The 27,438-nt window shown below is 38.7% G+C and overlaps 1 protein-coding gene across 1 annotated transcript in view; it reads left to right on the top strand.

The window, feature by feature from the left end:
* Positions 1 to 27,438, top strand: part of LOC124721530 (protein purity of essence) — a 482,247-nt gene that overhangs the window by 389,633 nt on the left and 65,176 nt on the right. Inside the window, exons 66-68 of the mRNA XM_047246550.1 lie at positions 13,003 to 13,161; positions 14,773 to 14,973; positions 22,798 to 23,017. Of these exons, the coding sequence (XP_047102506.1) occupies positions 13,003 to 13,161; positions 14,773 to 14,973; positions 22,798 to 23,017 (580 nt within the window). The remainder of the gene's footprint in view (positions 1 to 13,002; positions 13,162 to 14,772; positions 14,974 to 22,797; positions 23,018 to 27,438) is intronic.

Below are 27,438 nucleotides of genomic sequence, written 5' to 3' on the forward strand. Positions count from 1 at the left end.
TGATGGCTGATAGCTATTTAATGTTGAAATTAGGTACTGATTTTATCATCAGCCATATAACCTAGTTTAAAGTAACAGTTCGCTTCATGCACCAAGAAAAGCGACTTAGAGGTGCTTTGTGTGTACTCGATGCCAACCTAGGCTATTACACAATATTGTATGTATGCTGCAGCATTGTGGCAGTCAAGGCTGAAAGTTGTTTTTAATTACCGCTAATGTGTGCTTTTGTAACAAAATTCCATTATTGAACATGTAAATTTAGTACATTATTTAAATTTAAATTGAATACAATATTCCAGCATCCATCATATGGTAAAAGGAGGACAAACTGCAGAACTATCACCATATATACTCAACTTGTTGATGGATACCAACTTTGAAAATATTATTAAATATTTCGATAATTGTTTGGATGATGTTTTCAAAAGTCATTTGAAGAGTTTCTGCATTCAGAGAAAAATTTGTGCGACTATTTATCAAGTCACAATTTGTCTCGTTGCATGTTTTTCAGTCATGTAGCTGTTTTGCACAGCTCTTCAAAATTCAAAGCAGTGTGGCACTACAGTTTTCTCTAAAATTCTTGGGAAATCTCAAGTGAGGACAAAATTCTCTCTCTCTCTCTTCAGAATATCCTAAACTTCATGACAATTGTATGCTAATGTTCAGAGGTGGACAAAAATACGGAAACATAGTGAGAAATACATGCTTAAACATCTAATCGGATCCTAGCCAAGCGTGCATGTTGCACTGTTGTATTTGACCACGAACGACACCTGTTTAATGTTGTCAAGACATTGCAATTGTCATTTATGGTCAGAATAGTGTTCTGTGTAATTGTGAGTGCATAACGTCGGAGCTAAGTGAATCTGAACACAGCAAATTGTTGGTGCTCCAGTGGTGAGTGCTTCCATAACATGATGAACTGAAGTGTTCAGTGTTTAAAGAGGCTACATATCAAACAATTAAGTCACATACAGGGAAAGCAGAAAAAGCAGAAAAAGCATCATCCACTAAGTCACAATGTGGGCAAAATTGTGCATTGAGCAATCCCAACCGGTTGTCATTGAAGACGATTGTGAGGAACAATTAGAGGATGTCAACTAGAAAAGTCACTGCAGAACTGAGTGTCGCACTCATGAACCCTGTCAACACCAAAACAATGTGAATATAAGCAGAGAATTGCAGGGCGAGCTTGAATTCCAAAACCACCCAGCAGTAATGGAGAGAAGTCTACAGACGTTAAAGTAACCTCTGGCGTGCCACAGGGGAGTGTTGTGGGACCATTGCTTTTCACAATATATATAAATGACCTAGTAGATAGTGTCGGAAGTCCCATGCGGCTTTTCGCGGATGATGCTGTAGTATACAGAGAAGTTGCAGCATTAGAAAATTGTAGAGAAATGCAGGAAGATCTGCAGCAGATAGGCACTTGGTGCAGGGAGTGGCAACAGACCCTTAACATAGACAAATGTAATGTATTGCAAATACATAGAAAGAAGGATCCTTTATTGTATGATTATATGATAGCGGAACAAACACTGGTAGCAGTTACTTCTGTAAAATATCTGGGAGTATGCGTGCGGAACAATTTGAAGTGGAATGATCATATAAAATTAATTGTTGGTAAGGCGGGTACAAGGGTGAGATTCATTGGGAAAGTCCTTAGAAAATGTAGTCCATCAACAAAGGAGGTAGCTTACAAAACACTCGTTCGACCTATACTTGAGTATTGCTCATCAGTGTGGGATCCGTACCAGATCGGGTTGACAGAGGAGATAGAGATGATCCAAAGAAGAGCGGCGCGTTTCGTCACAGGGTTATTTGGTAACCGTGATAGCGTTACGGAGATGTTTAACGAACTCAAGTGGCAGACTCTCCAAGAGAGGCGCTCTGCATCGCGGTGTAGCTTGCTCGCCAGGTTTCGAGAGGGTGCGTTTCTGGATGAGGTATCGAATATATTGCTTCCCCCTACTTATACCTCCCGAGGAGATCACGAATGTAAAATTAGAGAGATTAGAGCGCGCACGGAGGCTTTCAGACAGTTGTTCTTCCCGCGATCCATACGCGACTGGAACAGGAAAGGGAGGTAATGACAGTGGCACGTAAAGTGCCCTCTGCACACACCGTTGGGTGGCTTGCGGAGTATAAATGTAGATGAATGTAGATGTAGATGGATGTAGATGTAGATGTAGATGCCTGTAACAGGAAAACATGGTGCTGAAGCCATAAAACCTTAACTATGGAGCAATGAAAGAATGTTGTATGGCCGAATGAGTTAAGTTGCATGCTGTTTCCAACTTCTGGCCATGTTTACGTCCCAAGAGTGAAACGTGGTGGGGGTTCGGTGATGATTTGGGCAGCCCCTATTGGAATTTCATGAGCCCCATAGTTGCATTACTGCCCAGGATTATGTGACCATATTGGCTAATCTGGTCCATCCCATGGAACACTGTGTTTGTTCCCCAATGGTAATGATGTGTTCCAATATGACAAGGCCCCTGTTCACACAGCTAGCATTGTCCAGGACTGGTTTTGTGAGCACGAGGATGAATTGTTGCATCTACTTGGGCCACCACAGTCACCAGATATCAATATTATTGTGCCTTGTGGTCTACTTTGGATTGAAGGGTGCATAATGTCTTTCCACCACCGTCATTACCACAACTGGCCACTATTTTTCAGGAAGAATGGTATTCATCCTTTCTGAGATGACTGGAAGCTGTTTGACGCATGGTAATGTCTTGTGTTTTCAGTTTTTCCATGTTTTTGTCCACCCCTGCAATTTGTGACTGAAAATGCCAGTCTGCAGTGACTGCTGGTGATGGAGCACAGGAATTCAAAACCACCAAAGGGTTTTATGCTCCTGATAAATCAGGAGTTTTTTTAAATACTGAAATAGCAGAATTTCGAGTGTAAAGACATTATTTTGAAACATACATAGTGAAAGCATACAAAATGAAGTAGTCAGTTTTGCCAGCAAAGTGGCTCTCTTCTATTAGTAGCAGCTTTGAAGCTGTGAAAAAGAAGAAAACAACAGTTTTCGTTTGTCGCAAAGGACTGTGGAATCATTTTTTGATGGCCAACATTCCACTCGAGAAAATGGAAAATGAAGACATTTGGCAGTTTATGAATGAATTCATTGAAGGTGAGCAGTATTTTGTTCACAATAAAAACATAGTTTGACCTTCACACTATTAAAAGTTAAACCGTAATACTTAATCAAGTAATATATTTTACTCTTGTGTAATATGAAATTATTTGGTAACAAATAGAATAACTGTTCCTTTTTGGCTGATGGTAACATCCCACATGCAGAAACAACGAGGGAGAATATTGTGCCTTTAGTACAATGATGACGGAAAAATAATGTAGTGGAACAGCTAGCAGGTAAAGATTGTATTAGCTGATGACAGAAGAGGCCATGTGTTTTTTTGAAGACAGTTGATTTGTGAAACAAGTAGAAATATTTTTTAGCTAGTATACAGATTTTCAAGACAGAAAATTCAACACAGTGCGCTCGTGCAACCTTTTGGGGTTGGGGGTTCCTCTTCAGGAATAAAATATACAGTATGATAAAGTGAAAACAATAGTGAGTTACAATGTTAGATTCATGAACAAAAATAATTTGTTGACTCTTTGAAAACAATCATAAGTAGTTATCTAAAATACGTTCAGTGCTCGGCATATAAATAGAATGTGATAGTGACCTTTTTTGTAAAGGAATTTTTTAAGTGCAATATTAAAAAAAGCTATTCAAAGAGTGCTTTCTTGAACATAAGGAAGAGGAAACATTTGTACATTCTTTTTTTTTTTTTTACAAAAGAAAACAACAGAGTTTTAAAGGATTTTTGTCTTCCAATTTGACACATTCAAACTCATTGCTATCCACAGCAAATTACGTGGCAGAATATTTTGAAAAATAATTGAATTCTTCCACAGTGATAACCTATGGGATGCAGGCATTATTCACTGGCAAACAACAAAGTGAATCACTTTCTTCTGGAGACCATGTTCTGTAGGGTACGTTCCAGTGACTTATTTAATGTGACTGTCTGCTTCGAAATAAAATGCTTCAAAAGAACTTTATACAAGAGCTTGAAGAATGTTTCAGTATTGTGGATGAAGGAATTTTTGCTCATGAAACAAATAAGATTTTTAAAAGATAATGAAGTTAAGGAGGATTAAAGCACAAAAGGTTGCAGCTTCGGATGAGTTTTCAACTGTTTTCAAAACCTTGGATTCATGTTTTAACTGAGACATTAAGTTTGATCCCCTTTAATGTAGCCATCACAAAGATCTTACACTCTGTACCTGGAATGACTGGCCCCACTGGTGCGGGTATTCTGAAAAGGTATAAATCTCTTCAGAATTTTGTTGAAAATCAAATGTCTGTGCAATCAGGAAATGTTGGCATAGTCAAATGTCTGCAGGCAACAGGAGATGTTAACCAAATGTTTAATTGTGGCATTGAAGGCTACTTAGATTCAGTGTTCCAATGTAGACTATGAGGGGTTATTTTTTAATTGCGTTGACAGATTGATGCCACAGTCTCTCAGAGGGTAACCTAGAAACCGTGTCAGTACTATCATTTGAAAAACTACCCGCAGTGGGCTAAAAAACTACACTCTGAGGGAAAAAGACACACTACACTGAGGGCTGGGATGGAAATTGGTGTATGTGATGTAAATGTGTAGACAAGCAAATAACAATTTCAGAAAACTTGGATGATTTATTCAAGAGAAAGCGCTTCGCAAATTGAGCAAGTCAGTAAAATTTTAGTCCATCTCTGTCTGGCCCTTATGCAAGCATTTATTTGGCCAGCATTAATTGCTAGGGGTGTCATATTGTGCCAAATTCTATCCAATTGGCATGTCAGTTTGTCAAAATCCCGAGATGGTTGGAGCACCCTGCCCACAATGCTCCAGATGTTCTCAATTGGGGAGAGATGTGGCAATCTTGCTGGACAAGGTAGGTATTGGCAGACACAAAGACAAGTAGTATAAACTCTCTTAATGTGCAAACAGGCATTATCTTGCTGAAATCTAAGCCTAGGGTGGGCAACAAAACAGGGCATAGAATACACTACTGTCCATTATAATTGTAGTCCCTTAGGGGTTGAATTTCCAGAAAAACTGAAATATTTCTAACCTAGAAGTCCAATACCAATTGTCATAGATGTAACCTTAAAATCCTTTAATAGTTTGTTAGGAATTATTTATTTTCAAAAAAGCTTTCACCCACTATTTTACTCCCTTGGTGGTTGAATTTACAAAGATATTGAAACATGTATTTCTTATTTTCTGACGGGGAAACCAAATACCAGATTTCATAGTTCTAGTTTCAAAATTCCCTGAACAGTGACATAGTTCCAAAATGCCTTTCATCCTCTATTTCACCTCCTTAGAAGTGGAATTTCAAACAATCCGTTCTGAAACGATTCCTACAGTATAAGATCTGCACCCTCTCCAAACTTCAAGTTTCTATCCTTAGCAATTTGGGCTAGGCAATGATAAGTCAGTGAATCAGTCTGACCATATTTCACGCCCTTAGGGATTGAATTTCCAAAAATGCTGACATGTGTTTGTTTTATTTCTAACAGAGAAGCCAAATATAAATTTTCATAGATTTAACTTCAAAAGTGCTTGCACAGTGAAATATTTCCATAAAAACTTTCATCATCCTTTTCTCCACCCCCTAGGAGTCGAATTTTCAAAAACAGTGAAACATGTATTTCTTTATTTGTAACTGAGAACTCAAATTTAAATTTTCATAGATTTAGCTTTAAATGTGCTTTCATCATAAAATATTTTTCATAAAAAATCTCAGCCCGTATTCGGCCGTGAGGCGTGCTGAGATAGTCTGCGCAGTTGTGATAACACTGTCCCAGATGGCACAGTGGTTAATGCACCTGCCTGGTAAGCAGGAGATCCCAGGTTCGAATCACAATCCGGCACACATTTTCACTCTTCACCAATGATTTGCGTGATGTCTCAATGCATTAGTGTATCACAGTTGCAGATTCTATGTGGTATCAGTTCTTTCGGACATGTCTGGAACGACAGACACCATGCATTCATATGAGTTAGTAGTTCTTTAATAATGGTATATTTAAAAAAAATTCACTCACTATTTCATCCCCTTAGGGTTAAATTACCAAAAATGCTGAAAAACTTATTTCTTTTTTTCTGACTGAGAAACCAAATACCAATCTTCATAGGTCTAGCTTCAAAATTGCCTTAATAGTGAAGAGAGAGAGGAAAAAAAAAAGCCTTCACCCCCTAAGGGTTGGAATTTCAAAAAATCCCTTCTTAAACGATGCCTCCAGTAGAAGATCCAGACCTTTTCCAAGTTTCTATTCTTAGCAGTTTTGGCTGGGTGATGATCAGTCAGTCAGGACATTGCCTTCTATATATAGAAATAGTGTATTTTGTGAGAGAAAATGCTTCATCTATAACAAAACAAAAGTTACAGGTTTAGATCCTGGAAGCACGTTTAATGCTCTATAATCACTCTTGCAATCATGCTCCCCAATGTCAAAAATGATGAAAATAATCCAGCTGCATATATAAACAGCTGAGACAACTATGGGTTGGAATTATAAAATGTTGATCAAGATTTAGCATTATTTTCAACCCAGATGTGCTTTCTGTTTTGCACAAATAATCAATTGTTCTCGTACAGAATTATTGAGTTGATGTTGATAAGTATTCAGACTGCAGATGCTTCGAAATTGCCTTTGCTGTTTAAGCCACAATTCTTCTAATGGTAGTGTATCCTCAGATAAAATAAAAGGAAAGCAGGATATGTATTCAACTCTTTGAACACCTAAGGCTGAGTTCACATAAGTGGAGTGTTTGTGAAAAGTAAGCTGCATGGTGAAGTTTTGAGAAACTCCTAAATTTCTCTTATTGTTGGCATGTTGCATCATGCTTCTTTTGACACAATCTAACAAATAGAAAAATTCCATTGCAATTATGACAGAATCTGATACTGAGTTTTTTCTTAACACAGCAGTTAAGGTCAAGACACATAAAATAACTACAAAAATTCAAAACTATGAGATTTCATTGATTGACTGTTCCATCAGTTCTGGATAGAATATTTTGTACATTATGAATGGAACACATACAACACCTGGTGTGATTGATCAGAGGTTGGATACTGAGAAACATGTCTTAATACAATCATTTTTATATAAAGACAATTGTGTTGTAATTTGTGAATTACCATATTATGAACATGCATAACAAATTAAATAATGAAGGATAAGAATGAATCATTGGTTGCAGCATACGTATAATTTCTTACAAGGTGTGACCAATGGCACTGTTCCCACACTCATTTCATGAACAAGCAACATTAATGGTGTCGACTCCTTGGCATCATATGAAGTGAGCCACAGGATCTCCTTAGACAATTATGTTATTGGAAAGAGTGATACCTAAATCAGTAAACCAACAGCCTTAAACAAACCATGATCAGTAAGCACTGCTTTAAAATGGATTTTTGGATAGTGTGAGGAAGAGATAGCAATAGCAGATTAATTTGTTATACTATTTTTTAGAAGAATTTACAACTACTGGAAACAACAATAAAAATTTTACAGTGAAATCAACAAAATAGTATATAAAACGTACAATCAATGCCTTCACTGCACCAATAACCATGGCACTAAAGCAGAGTAACTAAACATGGTTTTCTGAAATCCCTTCACCAAAGAAAACAAAGTAAATGTTCCAGAATTCGAATAAAACAGCTGTCAATATGAATAACTTACAAAAGTAGTTATCCTCGGTGTAGCAAAGAAACTTGAATCACTCACCAAAGCATGTCTTCTGGTCCAGATAGGTTCTTATCAGAGTATGCTGATATCATATACAACCATTTGCCCAATGAAAGATCATGTGTCTAAGGACTGGGAAGTTGCATAGGTCACACCAGTATATAAGAAGGTAAATAGAAGTAATCTGATGAATTACAGACTAGTATCACTGACATCAATTTGCTGTAGGATTTTTTAAAATGTACTGTTTTTGAACATTATATCTTACCTTGAAGAAAATGGTCTTTCGGCACGGGTTCAGAAAATATTGTTCTTGTGAAACACAATGAGCTCTTTATTCACATAAAGTAATGAATGCTATCCAACAGAGAATCTCAGATTGATTCCATATTTCTAGATTTGTGGAAGGCTTTTAATACCATTTCTCACAAGCAGCTCCTAATCAAATTATGTGCCTAAGGAGTATCATCACAGTTGTACAACTGGATTTGCTATCTCCTGTTAGATAGGTCACAGTTTGTAGTAAGAGGTCATCGAGTAAAACAGAAGTGATAGCTAATGTTCCCCAAGGAAGCGTTGTAGGTCTTCTGCTGTTCATAATCCATGCACATGATTTAGGAGACAATATGAGCAGCCCTCTTAGATTGTTTGCAGATGATACTGTTGTTTACCATTTAGTGAAGTCGTCAGAAGATCAAAAACCAATTGCAAAGTGATTTAGACAAAATATCTGTGTGGTATAAAAAGGGGCAATTGACTCAATGTAATAAGATATATTAAACTGCCTATATTACACCTGTCCATGCTCTTCTGAAGTATTGATGCATGGTATGGGATCCTTACCCGATAGGTTTGATGTAGGACGTCAAAGAAGTGCAGCTACTTTTGTGTTATTGCGAAATAGGGGAAAAAATGTCACGGATATGATAGAAGAGTTCAGTTGGTAATATTTAAAACAAAGGTGTTTTTCTTTGCAGCGAGACCTTTTTGCAAAATTTCAGTCACAAAATTTCTCCTCCAAATGTGAAAATATCTTATTGATGCCCACCTACATAGGGAGAAATGATCAATGTCATCATTCATTTCCGTGTCCAGTCAGCTATTTCCAAAAAAAATAGCAGCTGCCATAGCTTTGTCCTTTCCTTCGTAAACATCAACGTAATAAAATAATAGGATTCAGAGCTTGCATAGGATGATTTGAGAGTTCATTTTTCCCTCAGGCTGTGAAAGAGTGGAACAGTAGATAATTAGTCTGAAGATGGCATGACGAACCCTCTGCCAGATGCTTAACTGTGAACTGCAGAGTATTCATGGAAATGTTGATATACATGCAAATGGAATGGCATATGACAGCTTATATTCTGCCTTATGTAACAATTCGGATTTTGCTGTCCTCTTTTCAGTCTCACTTACAAAATAACTGGCCACTGCATTGCATCTCTTTGTCTTACAGCTGACATATTTCTTCTTCTTACAGCCACGTTTGTGGCAGACTCAGAACATTTCACAGTAAATGTGTCTTCAAGTTGGTGGCCATCTCTCTCATGTATTGCGCAGAACACGGCATGCTGTCCAGAACACGGTATGCTTTAGTTATAGAAATAGTGAAATCCAATTTCACATGCATTGCTCACTATAACATGTGCCAATTGTTCAACAGTATTTGAACAAAAATAGTTACTGAATGTTTTGGGACTGGTGATATTAGTGCAGGCAAGGAAAATTGAGCATACTGTATACACTCCTGGAAATTGAAATAAGAACACTGTGAATTCATTGTCCCAGGAAGGGGAAACTTTATTGACACATTCCTGGGGCCAGATACATCACATGATCACACTGACAGAACCACAGGCACATAGACACAGGCAACAGAGCATGCACAATGTCGGCACTAGTACAGTGTATATCCACCTTTCGCAGCAATGCAGGCTGCTATTCTCCCATGGAGACGATCGTAGAGATGCTGGATGTAGTCCTGTGGAACGGCTTGCCATGCCATTTCCACCTGGCGCCTCAGTTGGACCAGCGTTCGTGCTGGACGTGCAGACCGCGTGAGACGACGCTTCATCCAGTCCCAAACATGCTCAATGGGGGACAGATCCGGAGGTCTTGCTGGCCAGGGTAGTTGACTTACACCTTCTAGAGCACGTTGGGTGGCACGGGATACATGCGGACGTGCATTGTCCTGTTGGAACAGCAAGTTCCCTTGCCAGTCTAGGAATGGTAGAACGATGGGTTCGATGACGGTTTGGATGTACCGTGCACTATTCAGTGTCCCCTCGACGATCACCAGTGGTGTACGGCCAGTGTAGGAGATCGCTCCCCACACCATGATGCCGGGTGTTGGCCCTGTGTGCCTCGGTCGTATGCAGTCCTGATTGTGGCGCTCACCTGCACGGCGCCAAACACGCATACGACCATTATTGGCACCAAGGCAGAAGCGACTCTCATCGCTGAAGACGACACGTCTCCATTCGTCCCTCCATTCACGCCTGTCGCGACACCACTGGAGGCGGGCTGCACGATGTTGGGGCGTGAGCGGAAGACGGCCTAACGGTGTGCGGGACCGTAGCCCAGCTTCATGGAGACGGTTGCGAATGGTCCTCGCCGATACACCAGGAGCAACAGTGTCCCTAATTTGCTGGGAAGTGGTGGTGCGGTCCCCTACGGCACTGCGTAGGATCCTACGGTCTTGGCGTGCATCCGTGCGTCGCTGCGGTCCGGTCCCAGGTCGACGGGCACGTGCACCTTCCGCCGACCACTGGCGACAACATTGATGTACTGTGGAGACCTGACGCCCCACGTGTTGAGCAATTCGGCGGTACGTCCACCCGGCCTTCCGCATGCCCACTATACGCCCTCGCTCAAAGTCCGTCAACTGCACATACGGTTCACGTCCACGCTGTCGCGGCATGCTACCAGTGTTAAAGACTGCGATGGAGCTCCGTATGCCACGGCAGACTGGCTGACACTGACGGCGGCGGTGCACAAATGCTGCGCAGCTAGTGCCATTCGACGGCCAACACCGTGGTTCCTGGTGTGTCCGCTGTGCCGTGCGTGTGATCATTGCTTGTACAGCCCTCTCGCAGTGTCCGGAGCAAGTATGGTGGGTCTGACACACCGGTGTCAATGTGTTCTTTTTTCCATTTCCAGGAGTGTATATCCAACTCTGTCACTGGATATGTGATGGTCAATCTCTACTTCTAAGATGAAAATAACTGTTAATGCAATGTTAATCAAAAATGTGACTGTAACTGACTTCATAAAGCACATACAAAAGAGAAACACATACCAGAAATCCACACAGCATCATTGAGTGTAGCACATTTTAGCCCATCATGACAGAATACCAGGAGTATCACCTATTTACTCGAGAGCTGAAATACTTATGACTCGTCTTCCAGTGTTAAAAAAATTTCGATGTGTTAGCTAGATTTTTTATGCATCCAGATATGGCCTAAAATGTAAACTGGCCAGCAGTTATATTTTTCACTGTGAACTTAACAAAATAGGTTGGTAGTTTACTTAATTTTGAAGTAGCATAATAACTACAAGCAATAACATAGAGCGCCAGATCATTGTCAAGCTGCAATGTTAAACATCAGGTGCAAAAGACTCAATTTTTTGTATCATATAGTTTCCTTGAAATAGAATGAGAAAGATGATTGCATAGTGGAGAACACATGTGAATCCAAAAACAATTGTTTTTAAAAAGTAAAAATTTTACGAGAAACTAATGACAGAGATGGATGTAGAATTGGTTCATTTGCATAAAACATTAAGTTGACTGAAGCCAGACTGCAGTCGTCATCCAAAGAAAACATGGCGCCTCGTTCCTTCTGTTGGCATATGGCCAAAAGAATTACATGTTGCTGACAAGTTTCTGTCACACCAAGTGTTACTTCACGTGACATGTCGCGTCGTGTCGCGTCAGTGGGTGCCCTGCATCAGATTCTTCTTACACTTCACACATAGCACTTGACTGTGCACTATTTACATCTAAGAATTTAATGGCTGTGTGCTTAACTGAAATGTATTAATTGCTTTCACCAGATTTACTCAATGAGAAATCTGTAACTGCAAGTTGATTTTTTGAAATGAAAATTAAATACTGCTAATTATAGAAATTTTGGAAGGCACAGTAGCAGTTTATATTGTTAGTTTGTCGTCATTATGTATGCTATAATGGGCATAATAAAATTTATGCTCTAATGTGTTGTTCTTGTTAGTACCATGTTTTGCATTTATAATGATAGATTTGTGATGTCTAGATTTGATTGTGACATCCTAAAATAACTCCAATTTACATAGAGTTGCTTCAATAGCAATGCCCCGACTGGGCCAGCCAGTAGGTTCAGAAACATTTGTAATATTTAGGATATGCTATACCACTTCTACAGAAAAGTCCATGAGGCCTAAAACATCACACACGTGGTGTGCATTGTAGCATTTGCATGCATTTCATATTGTACAAAATGGAGATGATGTGCAACAAGACGTACAAAGTAATGAATTTGTACATTTAACATCAGATGTAAGGTGGGGATTTACTACAACACATTTTCCCCATCCAAGTACCACTGAGAGAGCATAATAACATTTGTGCTGTGACACTGAAGAGCCATGTTTCAAAGAAATGACCCCAACTGTATCATAATGGGAGGGTACTTCATTGTGATGTTATGATATGAATCGAATTGTGCAATATTTGGCTAAATTCTGTGTGACCTGTACTCCATACTTACTTGATATCCAAGACCTTGCACTTTCTGGTTGACAATTAATAAAGGCAGGATTAAGTTAGAAAAAATCAGTAGTGCTAGATACTTTGTCAGATGAACAAAGGTCATCATCGTGTGTTTGAGACACACACAGTATGCAAGAGGACTGCTTCACATCTCAAAATATCAGTGGTTTTCGAGAATGTTGCCAAATTCCATTCTTTTAGGTTATTTGAATACTTGGTATGCCAGGAGGAGCAAAAGTTTCAGATTTTCTACACATTGTAGTAGAATAATAAAAACCTGTCTTTGTTTCTTGGTCAGTTTTCATGTGATTTCTATTAACAACAGATCACTTTTTTAATTATTATAATGCAGCTTCACGTTCTTAACCATAAACTTATGCTCACTGTGTGTATATATTAATCATATTACTTCATTCTATGTTGTTTAAAATGAACAAGCCACTTATTATACCCTCTTTTTATTTATTAGGATAAGACAGTGGACGCTCTGGCTAATATCAGCCCTAAAGAGGGAATCAATATAGTATTGGAAAAATATTTACAAGGAGATCCAAAATATTACTATGCCTACTGGTACATGCGTAAACCAGAAAAGATTGCAGATTTGTCATCAAGGAATCTAAGCAAAGTAAGTACTGGAAAGATTATCTTGTATATATAGTGCTCTGCAGCTTTCAGATATTCAAATATCACATTGGGGAAAAAATTCAAATAAAATGAAACTTCATCTTCAAATAACAACCTGGGAATAAGCTTCAGAACTCACCACCTAGTGTGATCAAGTACTTCTCATTCCTTATAACAAACCTGTGTTTATAAGCTAAACTATGATAAATGCAAGAAAATAAATGTACAACATATGGGAACAAATTTCAAAACAAGATTCAGAGAACATGTGAATTTCATTAGCACGAATCTATCTTCACCAAAGCACAGAGACAGTGATACAAGACAATGCTTGTCAGTCCTACACACCACCAAAGTACATTCCTTTGTCTAGATATTTTGTTAACACAAATAATTCAATTTAGAAATCAAATTATATTTATGATATAAGCAAGTCAGTCACTATCTTTGGATGCAAAGCACATTGCCATTCACTGTTGTACATGCTGATTATCACTCTCAAATAATTAGATATTAATACACAAAGGCATTACAGACATTGGCTATGGGTGGACACTTATTTAAATCAATGAGGAAAGCTGAAAATTTGAGCCTGACCAGGATTCAAACCTGGGTCCCCAGCTTAGTAGACAGATGATCTGGCCACTAAGCCATCCGGACACAGTGGTCACACTACATGGTATATAAAATTAGATGAACATTAATGGCAAGCGTCTTTGGCATATGCTAAGCAACTAGTGTATATATATCAAATACACTATAGGTAAATGTATTTTGAAAGATATTTTGTCTTCTATGTTGCCGATACCATTAATGATGGGCATGTGTACTCAGTATTAGTCTGGCCGTGAACAAATAAAAATACATTCTGTCGATACTAGTCTGGCAATGAATAAATAAAAGTAATGTCTATCGTGTGTGTGTGTGTGTGTGTGTGTGTGTGTGTGTGTGTGTGTGTGTGTGTGTGCACACACCATATTTTCATTAAGCTATGAAACCAAATTTGTGTTCCTTTCAAGTGAAAGGAATATAGTATAATTGTAATGATATTTTGGCCTACGATGATATCCTGTGGCATACAGATGTGATCAAAGAGAAGTCTGTGTGATCCCATAAAGTAGTTATACAGTTAAAAAAAGTAGAAAATGAGGGTTTCCCCATTGGGTAAATAAATCAGCAGACTGACTATACCATCACTTCTCTATAAATTCACATTTCTCTAATTTTATTCCCATCATCGTTAAGTGAGATGTATTATGTGAAAAGAAATATATTTTGTGATGAATCTTGGAAGATATCCTTTCAGGATTTTTATAATAAGCCCTTCAGTTATGCACTCTAGCATAATATTTATTTTCACTGACAACAGAAGTAGAGCTCCCATTGTGGAAAAATTATCTTGTGTGTGTGTGTGTGTGTGTGTGTGTGTGTTTCTCTCTCTCTCTCTCTCTCTCTCTCTCTCTCTCTCTCTCTCTCTCTCTCTCATCGTTTGTGATATACTGGGATCAATTAAATTCCCTGTATTCGATTTTTCTATAGTTGCATAATCTAAGAGAATATTATATATTATGACAAAATGGTAATTTGTTGTAATTACTTGCTTTGCTAACAGAATGAATGGAGGAAGGTATACCTAGCAGAAAAATACTTTGGCCGTTGGCACCGTAAAGTTTTTGGTGAACCAGAACCCTTGTTGTTATGGGAAGGATCATGGTTGAGAAATGTCCTGTTCAATCCCTGCAGCAGATTAGCACGACAAGTTACTTGCAACATGCTTGAAAGTTTTTGTCAAGTAGCTGTACGAAAGCGAAAGGTATGTTAATAGTCAGTAACAATATTTCATTAAATCTCTCTGCATGACGTGGACGAGATGACTCGCTCTGTGTTGTATTGCAACTGGCTTGAAACAACATCAATGAATTGCATGCATATCTTTACTGCTTTCTCAACCGAGCATGTCCCAACACATCTTAGGTATGATTGGTGTGTGTAAGCAGCTTAAAACCCACCTGTAAATATATTGCTCTGCTTTCATGATATGCTTTTTATACAACAAAAGTGTCATAATGTGTTAACTCAAAAAATTAAAAAAAGATTTTTCAGTGCCTTAGTTGGCAATTGGATATATATAATAAACATATTGTAGCTATGTACCTCGCAATACTGTGAGAATGTTTCATGTGATGTGAGTGTCTGTATAAATATTGCCATAAGCTATGCTGTATGCAGTGTGGTGTAATGGTTAATTCTGCTGGCTGGTGTGCTTTGGGGCACCAGTTTGAAGCTGGCCTCCATATTTGTTATTTAGTATATGTCATTTCTAGAGTGTTCTCAAAATCTCTTACGTTTGTAAGGCTTGTATCTTCTAGAACAGTTGATCTTTTCTATAAATAGCAACATTCTTCATGCATGAGTTCAGTTTTGCTCTGGCTGTATGTTGATGTAATAATGAATGTGCTTTATCTGCTAAGTATTATATTTAATTGATGGGGCATCACTCTGATTAACTAAACCTCTACAGAATACATGAAAGAATTGTGTTCAACCACACAAAGACAATGCCGCACTGCTATGTCTTTATGAAATGCCCGTGATGAGAATAGTGCAGCTTAATGCCAGAAGAAGTAGGCCCGTTATTGCAAAACAAACAAATGTTGATGTGGAACTCGATGCAAATGTAGTTTGCCCCAAGACCTATACTTCAAAGATGGTCAGCTTTCATGCCTTCCTTTGGGAACAATAACAATTACTGGTGACTAAATGCCAGTGGTTGTCATGATAGTACTCTATAAAAATGTTGCAACCGAAGTAAGTAAAAACGGTGGTGAGCACATGGTAACCATAGGACCATCTGGGTCATAGCCTGTGTCTATGCACAATACTCTAACAGTATAGAACCATATGTACATTACACTAGGAACATTGCACAAAACAAAAGCCTTTAAGTATGTGCAGACATTAAGGCAAAGTTGATGTTATGGCACTCCAACACAACTACCGATAGAGGAAGTATGGGGTGGTTGTAATTTAACTTTCATTACTTGAGCCAGTGTAGATGGATAGCTCTTTACCATATGAGTATCCAGCTTTGTAGGAATGATGTGCAGACTGTGGGTGGCAGGATTTGCAGTGTTAGTAGTGTTACTGTCACAACTTCCCATTAAGCTTTGGTACTGGTGTGGTGATGTAGGGTTGAAACACGAGCATCAGTGTGCATTCCAGTTGCAGATAGTCAAAATGGGTCCACTCATGATGAGCAGGGCTTCAGTCAAAGATTTTTTATCAAAACAACAGCAATAGTGCTGTTGCTCTTCGAGAGTATCAACCCACTAAAGGAAAACAGAGAGGTCCTCTTTCCACACTGGAGTTGAAGACTAATTCAAATGATCAAATTAACTAGCAAACAGGGACTTACTCTTGGGAGAGACCGACAGCCAATAGCATCACAGTTTGTTGAAAAAAATTACTGTTGCTGTGGTTGAGAATGCCAGACACAATGTGTGATCTTCACATTATTTGAACATTCCATGGTTCATTGGTGGAAAATTCCTATGAAAAATTGTGGAATGGTATCTCTTCTGCAGTTGCAGGCTGTTGTGGATGCAGATGGTCGGCACATTGGGCAACATTTGTAACCTTGAATGTAAACATGGTACACAATTAACAAATTTCATGTGAAAGTTAAAATTTGTTTCTTTCAGTGGTTTGTTCATTATTTCTCTTCTGCACGTCCTTGCAAATGTGTCCACAAAGTTTCATTGTCTTAATATCACTAATTTTTCATGAGAAACTCTCTCATGTGGCAAAAGTGTAATTATATCCACCCTGTGTGGTAAACAGTACACTAAAGAACAGAACCTACTGATTCTAAGCTACCACCTACCTTTCAAGGAATCACATGAAAGAAAACTAACATGGATATGTTTATTAATAATAAAGCTCACACAGAAATAGGAGACTGGGCCATTCTTGAAGATTGCCAACAAAGTGACCAAAACGTAATCACAATAAAAACCCAGACCAGCAGTGCAGCAGATGATGTCTCTGAGAAGAGACTCTTACTCCATAAGCAGACTGGGGTAGATTCTGAGAAATTGTATCAGATCAGCCTCTGCAAACTGCAAGCATGGACTACAAAATCCGTACACTGACTGAACTGACACAGACAGCACAAATGACAGAAGCACCACACAAACAATAAACCAAAACAACACTCTAAAATCCCATGGTAGCTCAAGCTTACAATCCTAAGAAAACAAACAAGGCAACCTAAAAATTACTACCAGTGAACAAACAATGCTATAGAAAGGCAGGCAGCACTGGCTATGCACAGAGAGGTGAAAAGTAGATACAGAACAGCCATTTTTCGTACAAAGAAATAACGTTGGGACAGCTTTACACAGACACAATTACAGGAAAATGTGTAAGGATTACCTTACAAAATTTCAGCGGAAAACATCAAAACCCAACTGGCCTTGTCAGCTCTGCAACAAGATGGTGGCACTCAAATGCAAGGGTGGAGAGGCACTGCTGAATACTTACTCCAAAAACTCCTACCTGATGATCAAAATACAGCTGTACATATACGCACCAACCTACGAGCAGAACAGCAGCTTTACTATGGAACTGAAACCATCACTTGTCCCTTTGTGCTAAAGGAGGTCACATGAGTAATCCGAGACTGAAGAAGAAATAAGCCCACTGGACCTGACAACATCCACTAGAAGTGCTACAGCAGATCACGTTGCTTATTATCCCCTTTCCAACTGATTCCCTGTGGCAGGGGACAATACCCATAGTGTGGAAAATAGCAAATACGTGCTCCTCATAGGCCTTGGAAAAACAAATCAATCGACAATGCAATAAATCAAGCAGCCTGCATAGTGGAAAACACAGTTCAGAAATATGTGATAGCCATAATGGTAGACATTGCACGTACATTGGACAGCCTCGGTTGGCCTGCTCTTTTTGCTCATCTAATGGATCTGTGGGTAACACCATGCTGTATTGCAGCCTATGGAAGTAATGTTGGAACAGGGTTGTTGAATGGCAAATGGAACCAGTAGTGGTCAAAAAACTCCATAAGAGATCCTCACAAGAACCAACAAGTATTCCCATCTTTTGGGATCTAGTAGTAGAACCTTTATTACATCTCATAAAGAGCATTCACTATGCTGACAGAATTACAGTATATGGCAATAACCTGTTCGTGGTAGTGTCAGCAGTCTCCCATGCACGATATGAGGAGAAAGCCAGTGGCATATTGTAACAACCGATGCACAAAAAATTAACTAACAATTACCTTGAACACAACACTTTGTCATACTTGAGCTTCTAATAGTGGACGAGCCTCCAATTTTTCTGCACAAAATCATGGAGTATTTTTATTTGCTAATTAGAATAGTTGTAAGAATAGAGTTAGGGGAATGTAAGAAGGCCAAGACAGTCTAAGTTCTTCTCCAACATATGGGAAAGATTAGGAATACAACACACTACTCCAAGCCAGAAAATGATACATTTACTAACCGGACATGGTCCATATCCAACGTGCTTAAATCGGATGAACATCCATCTGAGTCAAGAATATGCATGTAGTGAAATTGGCCACCCCAAACATGGAATACCACACCTCATCTCTCATACACAGGTTAGATGACAAAGGATAGCAAACGACAACACTTATAACTTGCGTAGGAATCTAGATCAATGGGCAGACCTAGACAAAACAGTAGACACTATTTTGAGAGCAGATCTGCTATGAGACGAAACATAATCATAACACTAAATGACAGTGATGATAATGAAAATAAAACATCACACAATGATACAGATGCAGAAGATGAAGCCTGAAGCACGCGCCCCACGCGCACACGCACACGCACACGCACACGCACACGCACACACACACACACACACACACACACACACACACAGAGAGAGAGAGAGAGAGAGAGAGAGAGAGAGAGAGAAGACCAGCTGTTGTTGCTGAAGGGCCATTTAAAAAATTGTAATGTGAAATCGAAAGAAAGAAGGTTGATGCAATTCCAAGGCTTTTCCTTCCTGTCATTGAAAGTGGCAGACAACTATTTGATCTGCACTTACCTATCTTCTTTTTTTCTCTTCTACTTTACTGACATTTTTACTTATCACACACTGTAACCTGTAACCTGTAACTAATTTGCAGTTTCTGTTTTGTTTAACTTTCTTTTCAACTCATTATTATTTCCTTAATCAGTTTTTGCCAAAAAATATCCTATTGGTGAGGGTCTTACACTGATGAACAATACAGTGGAATAATTTATGCCATTACATGATGAAAACTGTAGAATGTATGACATGTTTTAAAATACTAGGTCACAGGTCTTCGAATATGCAATAAATGAATAAATGTGGTTTCGACATAACTGTATTGTAAAATGACTATGGCCACTTTAGGATAGGATTGTACAATGAAAGTATACATGACTGAGCAGTATGTTCATTGCACAGTCATCCTGATTGTACAAATGCTACTATGATGTGTAGATACAAAAAAGGTGTTCATGGTTAACATACAACTTCTCCCACATCCATCATAGGGTCTTGGAAGACCGTGGTGAAACAACAAGAGGCATCCTTCTGGATTTCTTACCCGCTGTACATAAAGTTTCTGTTGAAATTATACATCATAGTTAGACTGAATGTATGTAGAGACTAAATAGTCTTTACCCCATTGTTCCTGACTGTGCACGTGTGTATCGGCACCATTTTGTGTTGGTCCAACAAATACTGTGGTTTAATTGTTCAAAATACATCGATACTCCACAAACCCATTTAAACTCATGAATTTTCCATTTGAAAATGGTTCTCAGTAAGAATGAGAGCTGATAAGCCTCCATATGAGTTCTGATCCCTCTGACTTTCCCATCATTATCATTTCATGAAATGTAAAATATCTCCAATCTCCATGATGCATGTGGCACTCCTGTAGTTTCTGCCAGTGTAGTTTAATGGGTAACTCCATAATGCTCTTGCACTTACTAAATGAAACTTCGATTAACTACGTTTTGGGTCTTCTCAAATTCCTCTATTAATCCTACCGGTAAGGGTCTTACACTGATGAACAATGCTCAAGAACTGTTCTAAAGAGAGTTCTGTATCCACTATAAAAATGAAGTTGCAACCATGAGACATCAGGTATTCTGTAAACATTTCATATCTAATCAGTGATCTTCAGTTTCTGATACAATAATGGTTTAGCCATGAGATCCATATACGAGAGCTACCATGGCTATGTCTTTCATGATTATACACTTGCATGAAAAGGGATAGGTGTCTTATGGCACTGTGACTGCTGATCATCTTGTGCATTTGTCCTTCATATGTAATCAGAATAAATTTCTGCTATCAAAAAATAAAACAGAAATACAGAGAGAGAAACTTTTCTTTTGTTGATTATTGAGATAAATTCACTAACGAAAGTATGGCCAATATATGCATCTGCCATTGCCCATCTGAGATTGAATCTCTAATAACATCTCTGTCATTGGGACACTAAACTCGCTCCTTTTTCTTTCTCGCGGATGGTAGTTATCTGCTGATGTAAGGGTAGACCATCTCCTGCTTCCAATATGAAGTGAAGTATTATATGCCAGATAGACACACAGAAAGTAGGACTCTGTCATTTTGTGTGCCTCGTTGCCACCTAACACTTCATTGGAAAGGTCAATGTTAAGCTGTTCTTCCACTGTTCTGCAAGTCTTTAACTGTTAAGAGAATTGAAATAGCATTTTAATACATGAACAGTGTCTATAATGTAAGCAGTTGTGTTGGTGTTGATTTGAACCAAGCGGAGTAAAAAGAATATGCTAATAAAACTGGATCACCAAAGTTTTAGGCTCTTGAATTTATTGGTACACAGCTGACCTGTCCAAAGATGTTTCACATCATCATCATCATCATCATATTTCCATTTTTTGTATAAATAAATTATGTAATAACGACTTTAAACGGTTTAAATGAGACAAAGTTGAGGATATTTCCAAAAGTAATTAAAGTAAATATGGATAACAGTGTTAAACAAAAAAAAACAATATGTATTATCATAAGATCAGTTATACCTGTCATTTAAAGTTGAATAATACCTTTCAGTGCTGTGCTACGATTGTCGTTAGTGCTTTAAAAATTCATCACCAACCCCTTCCCGAACGCTTTATATTGCTTGCTGTTAAAAGTGCACATTTCACTTTGCTTTGCATACTTATTTTGAACAGTGTGTCTAGCAAATTGTATTTAACATTATTTTCCAGCTTTTGCTGTTGTACAATGACAACATTCCCCTATTGTACCAAGAAGTAATCCCATTCTGTTATAGTAAAAACCCATTTTTACATTCCCACATTTTACGTTTCCGTCTTTTTACGTTCACTTTTGTCGGACACAACAGAACTCCTATTACCTCAATACAATGCTTTCCTGTCACTAACAATTCTGTGGTACATTTCCCACATTTTAAGTTTTCTTTGACGTTATCACGATCTTTAACACTGATTTTCATACAGATTTCTGCAAAAAGTGTATCATATTCCTGCTCAAAGTCAGCCTTGGAAAAAGCAGAAAACACAGATTATACACAAAGTTATTGATCACATAAAGCAGCGTTCGCACAGTAAGCCAGATTTTCATTGTCAGCGTGTTGCATCGTAGTCCCTGTATTATAGGTATGTTGTGTTGGGAAGTGCGCAGAAGTATAAATATGCTGAGTCACTGCCTTAATGGTAATCACAATCTGACAATAATGACTCTAGTAGGTATCTTCTTCTGCTCACGGTGTTGTAATACAACAGTTTTAATTTGATTGCACAGGCATGTATACAAATAAACACCACTTTTGAAGATGGCCATCTCCGTAATAGGCCATCATGAATAGTTGTTACTTCTGCATGAAATACACTAATCCACACTATGCATGCAGTCTTATGTTGGTACAACATGATATCAGTCGTAAACATTCCTCCTCAAGATGCTCTGTAACATAACGACAATTTCTGCCCTCTTTCTCACCATGGATGTCTCTGAACCGAGGGACCACCTTGTTGGCAACAAGCTTTGTATTTTGTGCTTATTGTTCTATGTTTACGTAGACTACCAACTTAGTGCTTTAACCAGCATTGTGTTTCAAGTTTTATGTACCATAAGTTTATAACGGTTATCAATAATAAGTGTCACATTAGAACAGGAATGCCTTTTTAGTGTGGTTTCATGAAAGAGTAGAGCTAATTGATGTTAGAAAAAAATAAAAACAATTATGTTAGAACCTTTAAAAAAGTACAATTTGTTTTAATTTCATAATTTGAGCATTATAAAGAGAATGACAGCAAGAGTAATTTATTCATTTTTGCTTGTTGTTTTTCTTATTCTTTCTTGTATTTTACGCTTTCCTACATTTTACATGTTTTTGGGTCAGACCACTGAAAAGTGTGTAAACAGGGTTTTACTGTATGTGGAAATCAAACCTTCAGGTGGAATTCATCAGGCTGCAGGGAGATTCCTTTGGTTAAGTATTATGAACTAGTATAGTAAGGGCTGTTTAATGAATACTCAACTTTTATGTGTACTAAATATTTTGTTTGATGATCATGTTGTCTTTATGTTGCAGATAATTGATCTCTTAACAGCATATCTTCGTGAGCTTAGTACTGCTGGAGAGAGTGCTGCTGAATATCTCTCATTGTATCAGTCCTTAATTCAGCCTCCTCCATGGAAAGAGTACCTAGCGTTGAGAGGCATATTAGTACACATAGCTGGCCTTCTTACACAGGAGATTGAGGAGCTACATCACCTTGAAGAGACTACTCTAACTTCGAACCTTTCTCAAGGTACTGTAATGGATGATCCTTGCTGTATATTGTCAATGCGTATAGTTTCGATTTACGAGAATCACCGTAAACTATAATTAGAGATAAATTCCATGTTAGATATTATTGACCTCCACATCCATAATCTTCAAACTAAAGTTTGGTATATATTGAAGTCTCTTTTTTTAAATAATAATAATAATAATAATAATAATAATAGTAAGGGGTTCATCGTTTTCAATTTATGGATGGTGTGTGAGAATAATTATTACTTATCTGCTTCTGTGCATGCTGTTATTAGTGTAATTTCATCTCCATTAATGACCTGTACAGGGCTTAAGAATATTCATATTTTTCTACTCTCTAAAGTGGTTTTTGAAAATTTTGCAAGTAAATTTTCATAAGGTATGTGATGTTTTTCTCAGAATGAATGCCATTTCAGATTTTTCAGTGTTTGCATTACACTCTCTTCTGAAATGAACAAGCCTAAAACTATCTGAAGATGGTATCTGTTCTTTTGGACATGTCCGAAAGAACAGATCTTGCAGCTCTCAAAGAATGAAATTACAATGAAATCCAGACACATTGTGTGCCAATGTGTGCCCCGACTGGGACTCTAACCCGGGATCTCCTGCTTACATCGCAGATGCTCTATCGGACTGACTCATGAGGACACAGAAGATAGTGCGACTGTAGGGACTTATTTGTGGCATGGTCCGTGTGAGACCCAGATTTCCAACTTACTGTCCACACGCTACATTTGTGGCGCCCCTGCCCACTATACTCATCACTCGTGGCAGCCAATATACTGATTCCCGTAAGAGTTTGAGTAATGTGAGTGCATCCGCACTGAAGATCATTGGCTGGTAAGTCTTGCGTATATGAAGATGGGATCTGTTCTTTCAGACATGACGGGACACACATTTTCAACTGTCCCCGTTGATATTTATCAACGCCTGTAAGCAGCTAATGGTCTGGATTTCATTGCAATTTATTTTTTTCCAAAACTATTAATGTTGTGACCCTCCTCCCCCCCCCCCCCCCCCCTCTTTTTCCCTTAATATGAATGCAGTGAACAAGGTGACACAGTGAATTAGTGCTGGACTTGGATTTTGGTGTAGTAGCACTCGTATCCCTATCTAGCCATTCAGATCTAGATTTCTTTTGTTTTGCACTAAATCAAGTAATGTGAATGCAGGAATGGTTTCCTTCAAAATGGCACACATATGGTCTTTTCATGTTCAATCAGTATTCCACTACAGGCTGTTAAAGTTATATTTAAGCAATTTCTTTCATAGACATAATGTAGTTTCCCAACATCCTACCAGTAAATTGAAGGCTAATATTATGTTCCCCTATACTTTACCTGTGTAATTATTCCACTGTGTGTATCTACACATTGCCACTCCTATTCCTGTTAACTTGGTTGGCTCCATTTGTGACCCCTTGAGTCTGTACTTCAAAATTCATGAAATTCACTATGTCACTTTGTGTTTTTGTACCAGGTTGGTACAGTGCCATAATTTACTGTTTGTTTCAAATAGTTTTGTATAGTAATGCTTCTCCATAGCTGTAAAACATCAGAGATGGCAGCTAATACACTGTAAGAAAAAGAAGCCTCATCACGAGAACTTTCCAAATAGGACAAAAATTGAAAGATGCGATTTACTTTTACAGGCAAACAAATAATTACAATGTCAGAAAAATGATATGATTATTCAAGAGAAAGAGCTTCACAAATTTAGCAAGTCAGTAATGCATTGGTCCACCTGTAGCCCTTATGCAAGCAGTTATTCGGCTTGGCACTGATCATGTTGTTGGATGTTCTCCTGAAGGATAACATGCCAAATTCTGTCCAATTGGAACATTAGATCATCAAAATCCTGGGATTGTTTGGAGGGCCCTGCTTATACTCCTCCAAATGTTGTCAACTTGTGAGAGATTTGTTGCCCAAGGTAGGGTTTGGCAAGCATGAATATAAGCAATAGAAAATCTCACTGTGTGCAGGCAGGTATTATCTTCAGAATGAGATTTTCACTCTGCAGCGGAGTGTGCGCTGATATGAAACTTCCTGGCAGATTAAGACTGTGTGCCCGACCAGGACTCGAGCTCGGGACCTTTGCCTTTCGCGGGGCAAGTGCTCTACCATCTGAGCTACCGAAGCACGACTCACGCCCAGTCTCACAGCTTTACTTCTGCCAGTATCTCGTCTCCTACCTTCCAAACTTTACAGAAGCTCTCCTGCGAACCTTGCAGAACTAGCACTCCTGAAAGAAAGGATATTGCGGAGACATGGCTTAGCCACAGCCTGGGGGATGTTTCCAGAATGAGATTTTCACTCTGCAGCGGAGTGTGCGCTGATATTATCTTGGTGAAATGTAAGCACAGGATTCCTGACCATGAAACGTACTGCTGTGTTTTAAGGGTGCCACAGATGATAACCAATGGGGTTCTGCTATGAAAAGAAATGGCACTCCAGACCATCACTCCTGGTTGTTGGTCTGTATGGCAGGTGACAGTCAGGTTGGTACCCTCTGCTGTATAGGTCAGCTCCAGACACATCTTTGCTGGATATCAGGGCTCAGTTCAAAGCAGGACTCATCACTGCAGACAATTCTGCTGCTATCACTGAGATTCCAGGCCAAAGACATGTCTGAAATGCCCAGAATGGCAGTGGGATACCAACCTGTCTGTCGCCATATGGCCAATAGTGCTCAGAGCCATTTGTCGCCATATGGCCCTGACGCCCAAGATAGTCTGGGGTGCCATTTCATTTAATAGCAGGATCCCTTTGGTTGTCATCCAGAGCACAGTAGTATGTTAATGATATTGTATGCCCCATTTTGTTGCTCTTCACGTCAAACCATCCATGATTTACATTACAGCAAGATAATGCCAGACTGCATATGGCAAGAGTTTCTACTGCTTCTCTTCGCACCTGCCAAATCCTACCTTGCGTAGCAAGGTTACCAGATCTCTCCCCAACTGAGAATTTTGTAGCATTATGGGCTCAGGATTATGTAATTTAGCATACCAGTTGGACTGAATGTGGCATGATATCACTCAGGAGCACATCCAACTCATCTTTCAGTCAATGCCAAGCCAAATAACTGCATGCCTAGGGGCCAAAGATGGACCAATGCATTACTGACTTTATCAATTTACAGTGCTCTCTCTTTGCATAAAGCATCCCTTGTCTGAAATTATCATTTGTTTGTCTGTACATGTACATCACATCTACCAATTTCCATCGCATTAGGATAATTCCTCCATGGTTCGTCAGTCTTTTAAAGCATATCATCCAATAAGTAATTAATGTATAACATGAACTGAAATAGCCACAGCAACTTCCCTGTAGTACACATAAACTTTTCTCTGTCTGTGAATAACTCTTGGTACAGGGTAGTATGCTGCATCTGTCTTGGAAGTAATTCTCAGTCCAGTACCAGACCTAGCAGTATATTCTTATTACCATATTTTCTTGGACAGAGCAGTGTATTGAGAAAAAAAAGAGTTAAATCTTTTATATGAATAGACATAATGCTCTTCTAGTGATTTTTCTCTGTTTTGCTTATTTTAATGCCATGCTCATATTTCCATCTTGTTCGTCTCTCCATCTGCAGTGGTTGAACAATGTTCTGCAGTCATTAAAATGCTGAACTTGCTTGTCGAATAAGGGCATTACAATTTCCCATCCAGATTCAGGTTTCCATGGTTTGCCTAAAATGCTAAGGCACATACCGTGATAGCGCTTTGAAAATGATAGGCCTCAATTTCCTTCCCTAGACAAAGCTTGAGCTATGTGCCAGTTGACCTTGTCATTAATGGGACATTATACCATAATCTTCCTTCTTCCATCTCCAGTTTGCAAGGTAAGCTAGCTCTCCACTGATATTCATCTACAGAGTGGCAAGTTAAATGTTCATCTTTTTCTATCTTTTCCTCATAGTATGTTTATTAATTTCTGTGCACGCTGTTCTGTTTTAACAGGTTAAATCTCATGTTTTTGTAAGGGTAAATTCATTGTCTATAGTGCAGTAGTTGCTCTGTGAACAGCCAGCTACATAACTCATTAATGCATCAGTGTCCATTGGTGACACATCATGAGGGTAGCAAGTTGCATGTCTGGGATTCTGTCTGTTTCTATAGTTCACTTCCTCAGGATGATGAGGACATGTGCATGCTATGTGCTGACACAGGAGGAGTTGGTTACAATTCACGAATAGCTGAATGCGCTTATGGCTGTCTCAGGATGTAGCAGTGGTGGAGAATCCAGCATGTCACTTGGGACACCTCAGGTGTCACTTGTTTTGCCCGTGGGCTCTGCTGCCGAGGCACCTTGGGAAATAAAATAAAATTTAAAAGAAAAAAATAATAAAATAATGGTGAGTTTATCACCCCCTGCACAAATTTCAAACAAGGGGTTTCAGCATTAACGGGCA

The sequence above is a fragment of the Schistocerca piceifrons genome, chromosome X (genome assembly GCF_021461385.2).
Source record: "Schistocerca piceifrons isolate TAMUIC-IGC-003096 chromosome X, iqSchPice1.1, whole genome shotgun sequence".
In the NCBI taxonomy this organism is placed as follows: Eukaryota; Metazoa; Arthropoda; class Insecta; order Orthoptera; family Acrididae; genus Schistocerca; species Schistocerca piceifrons.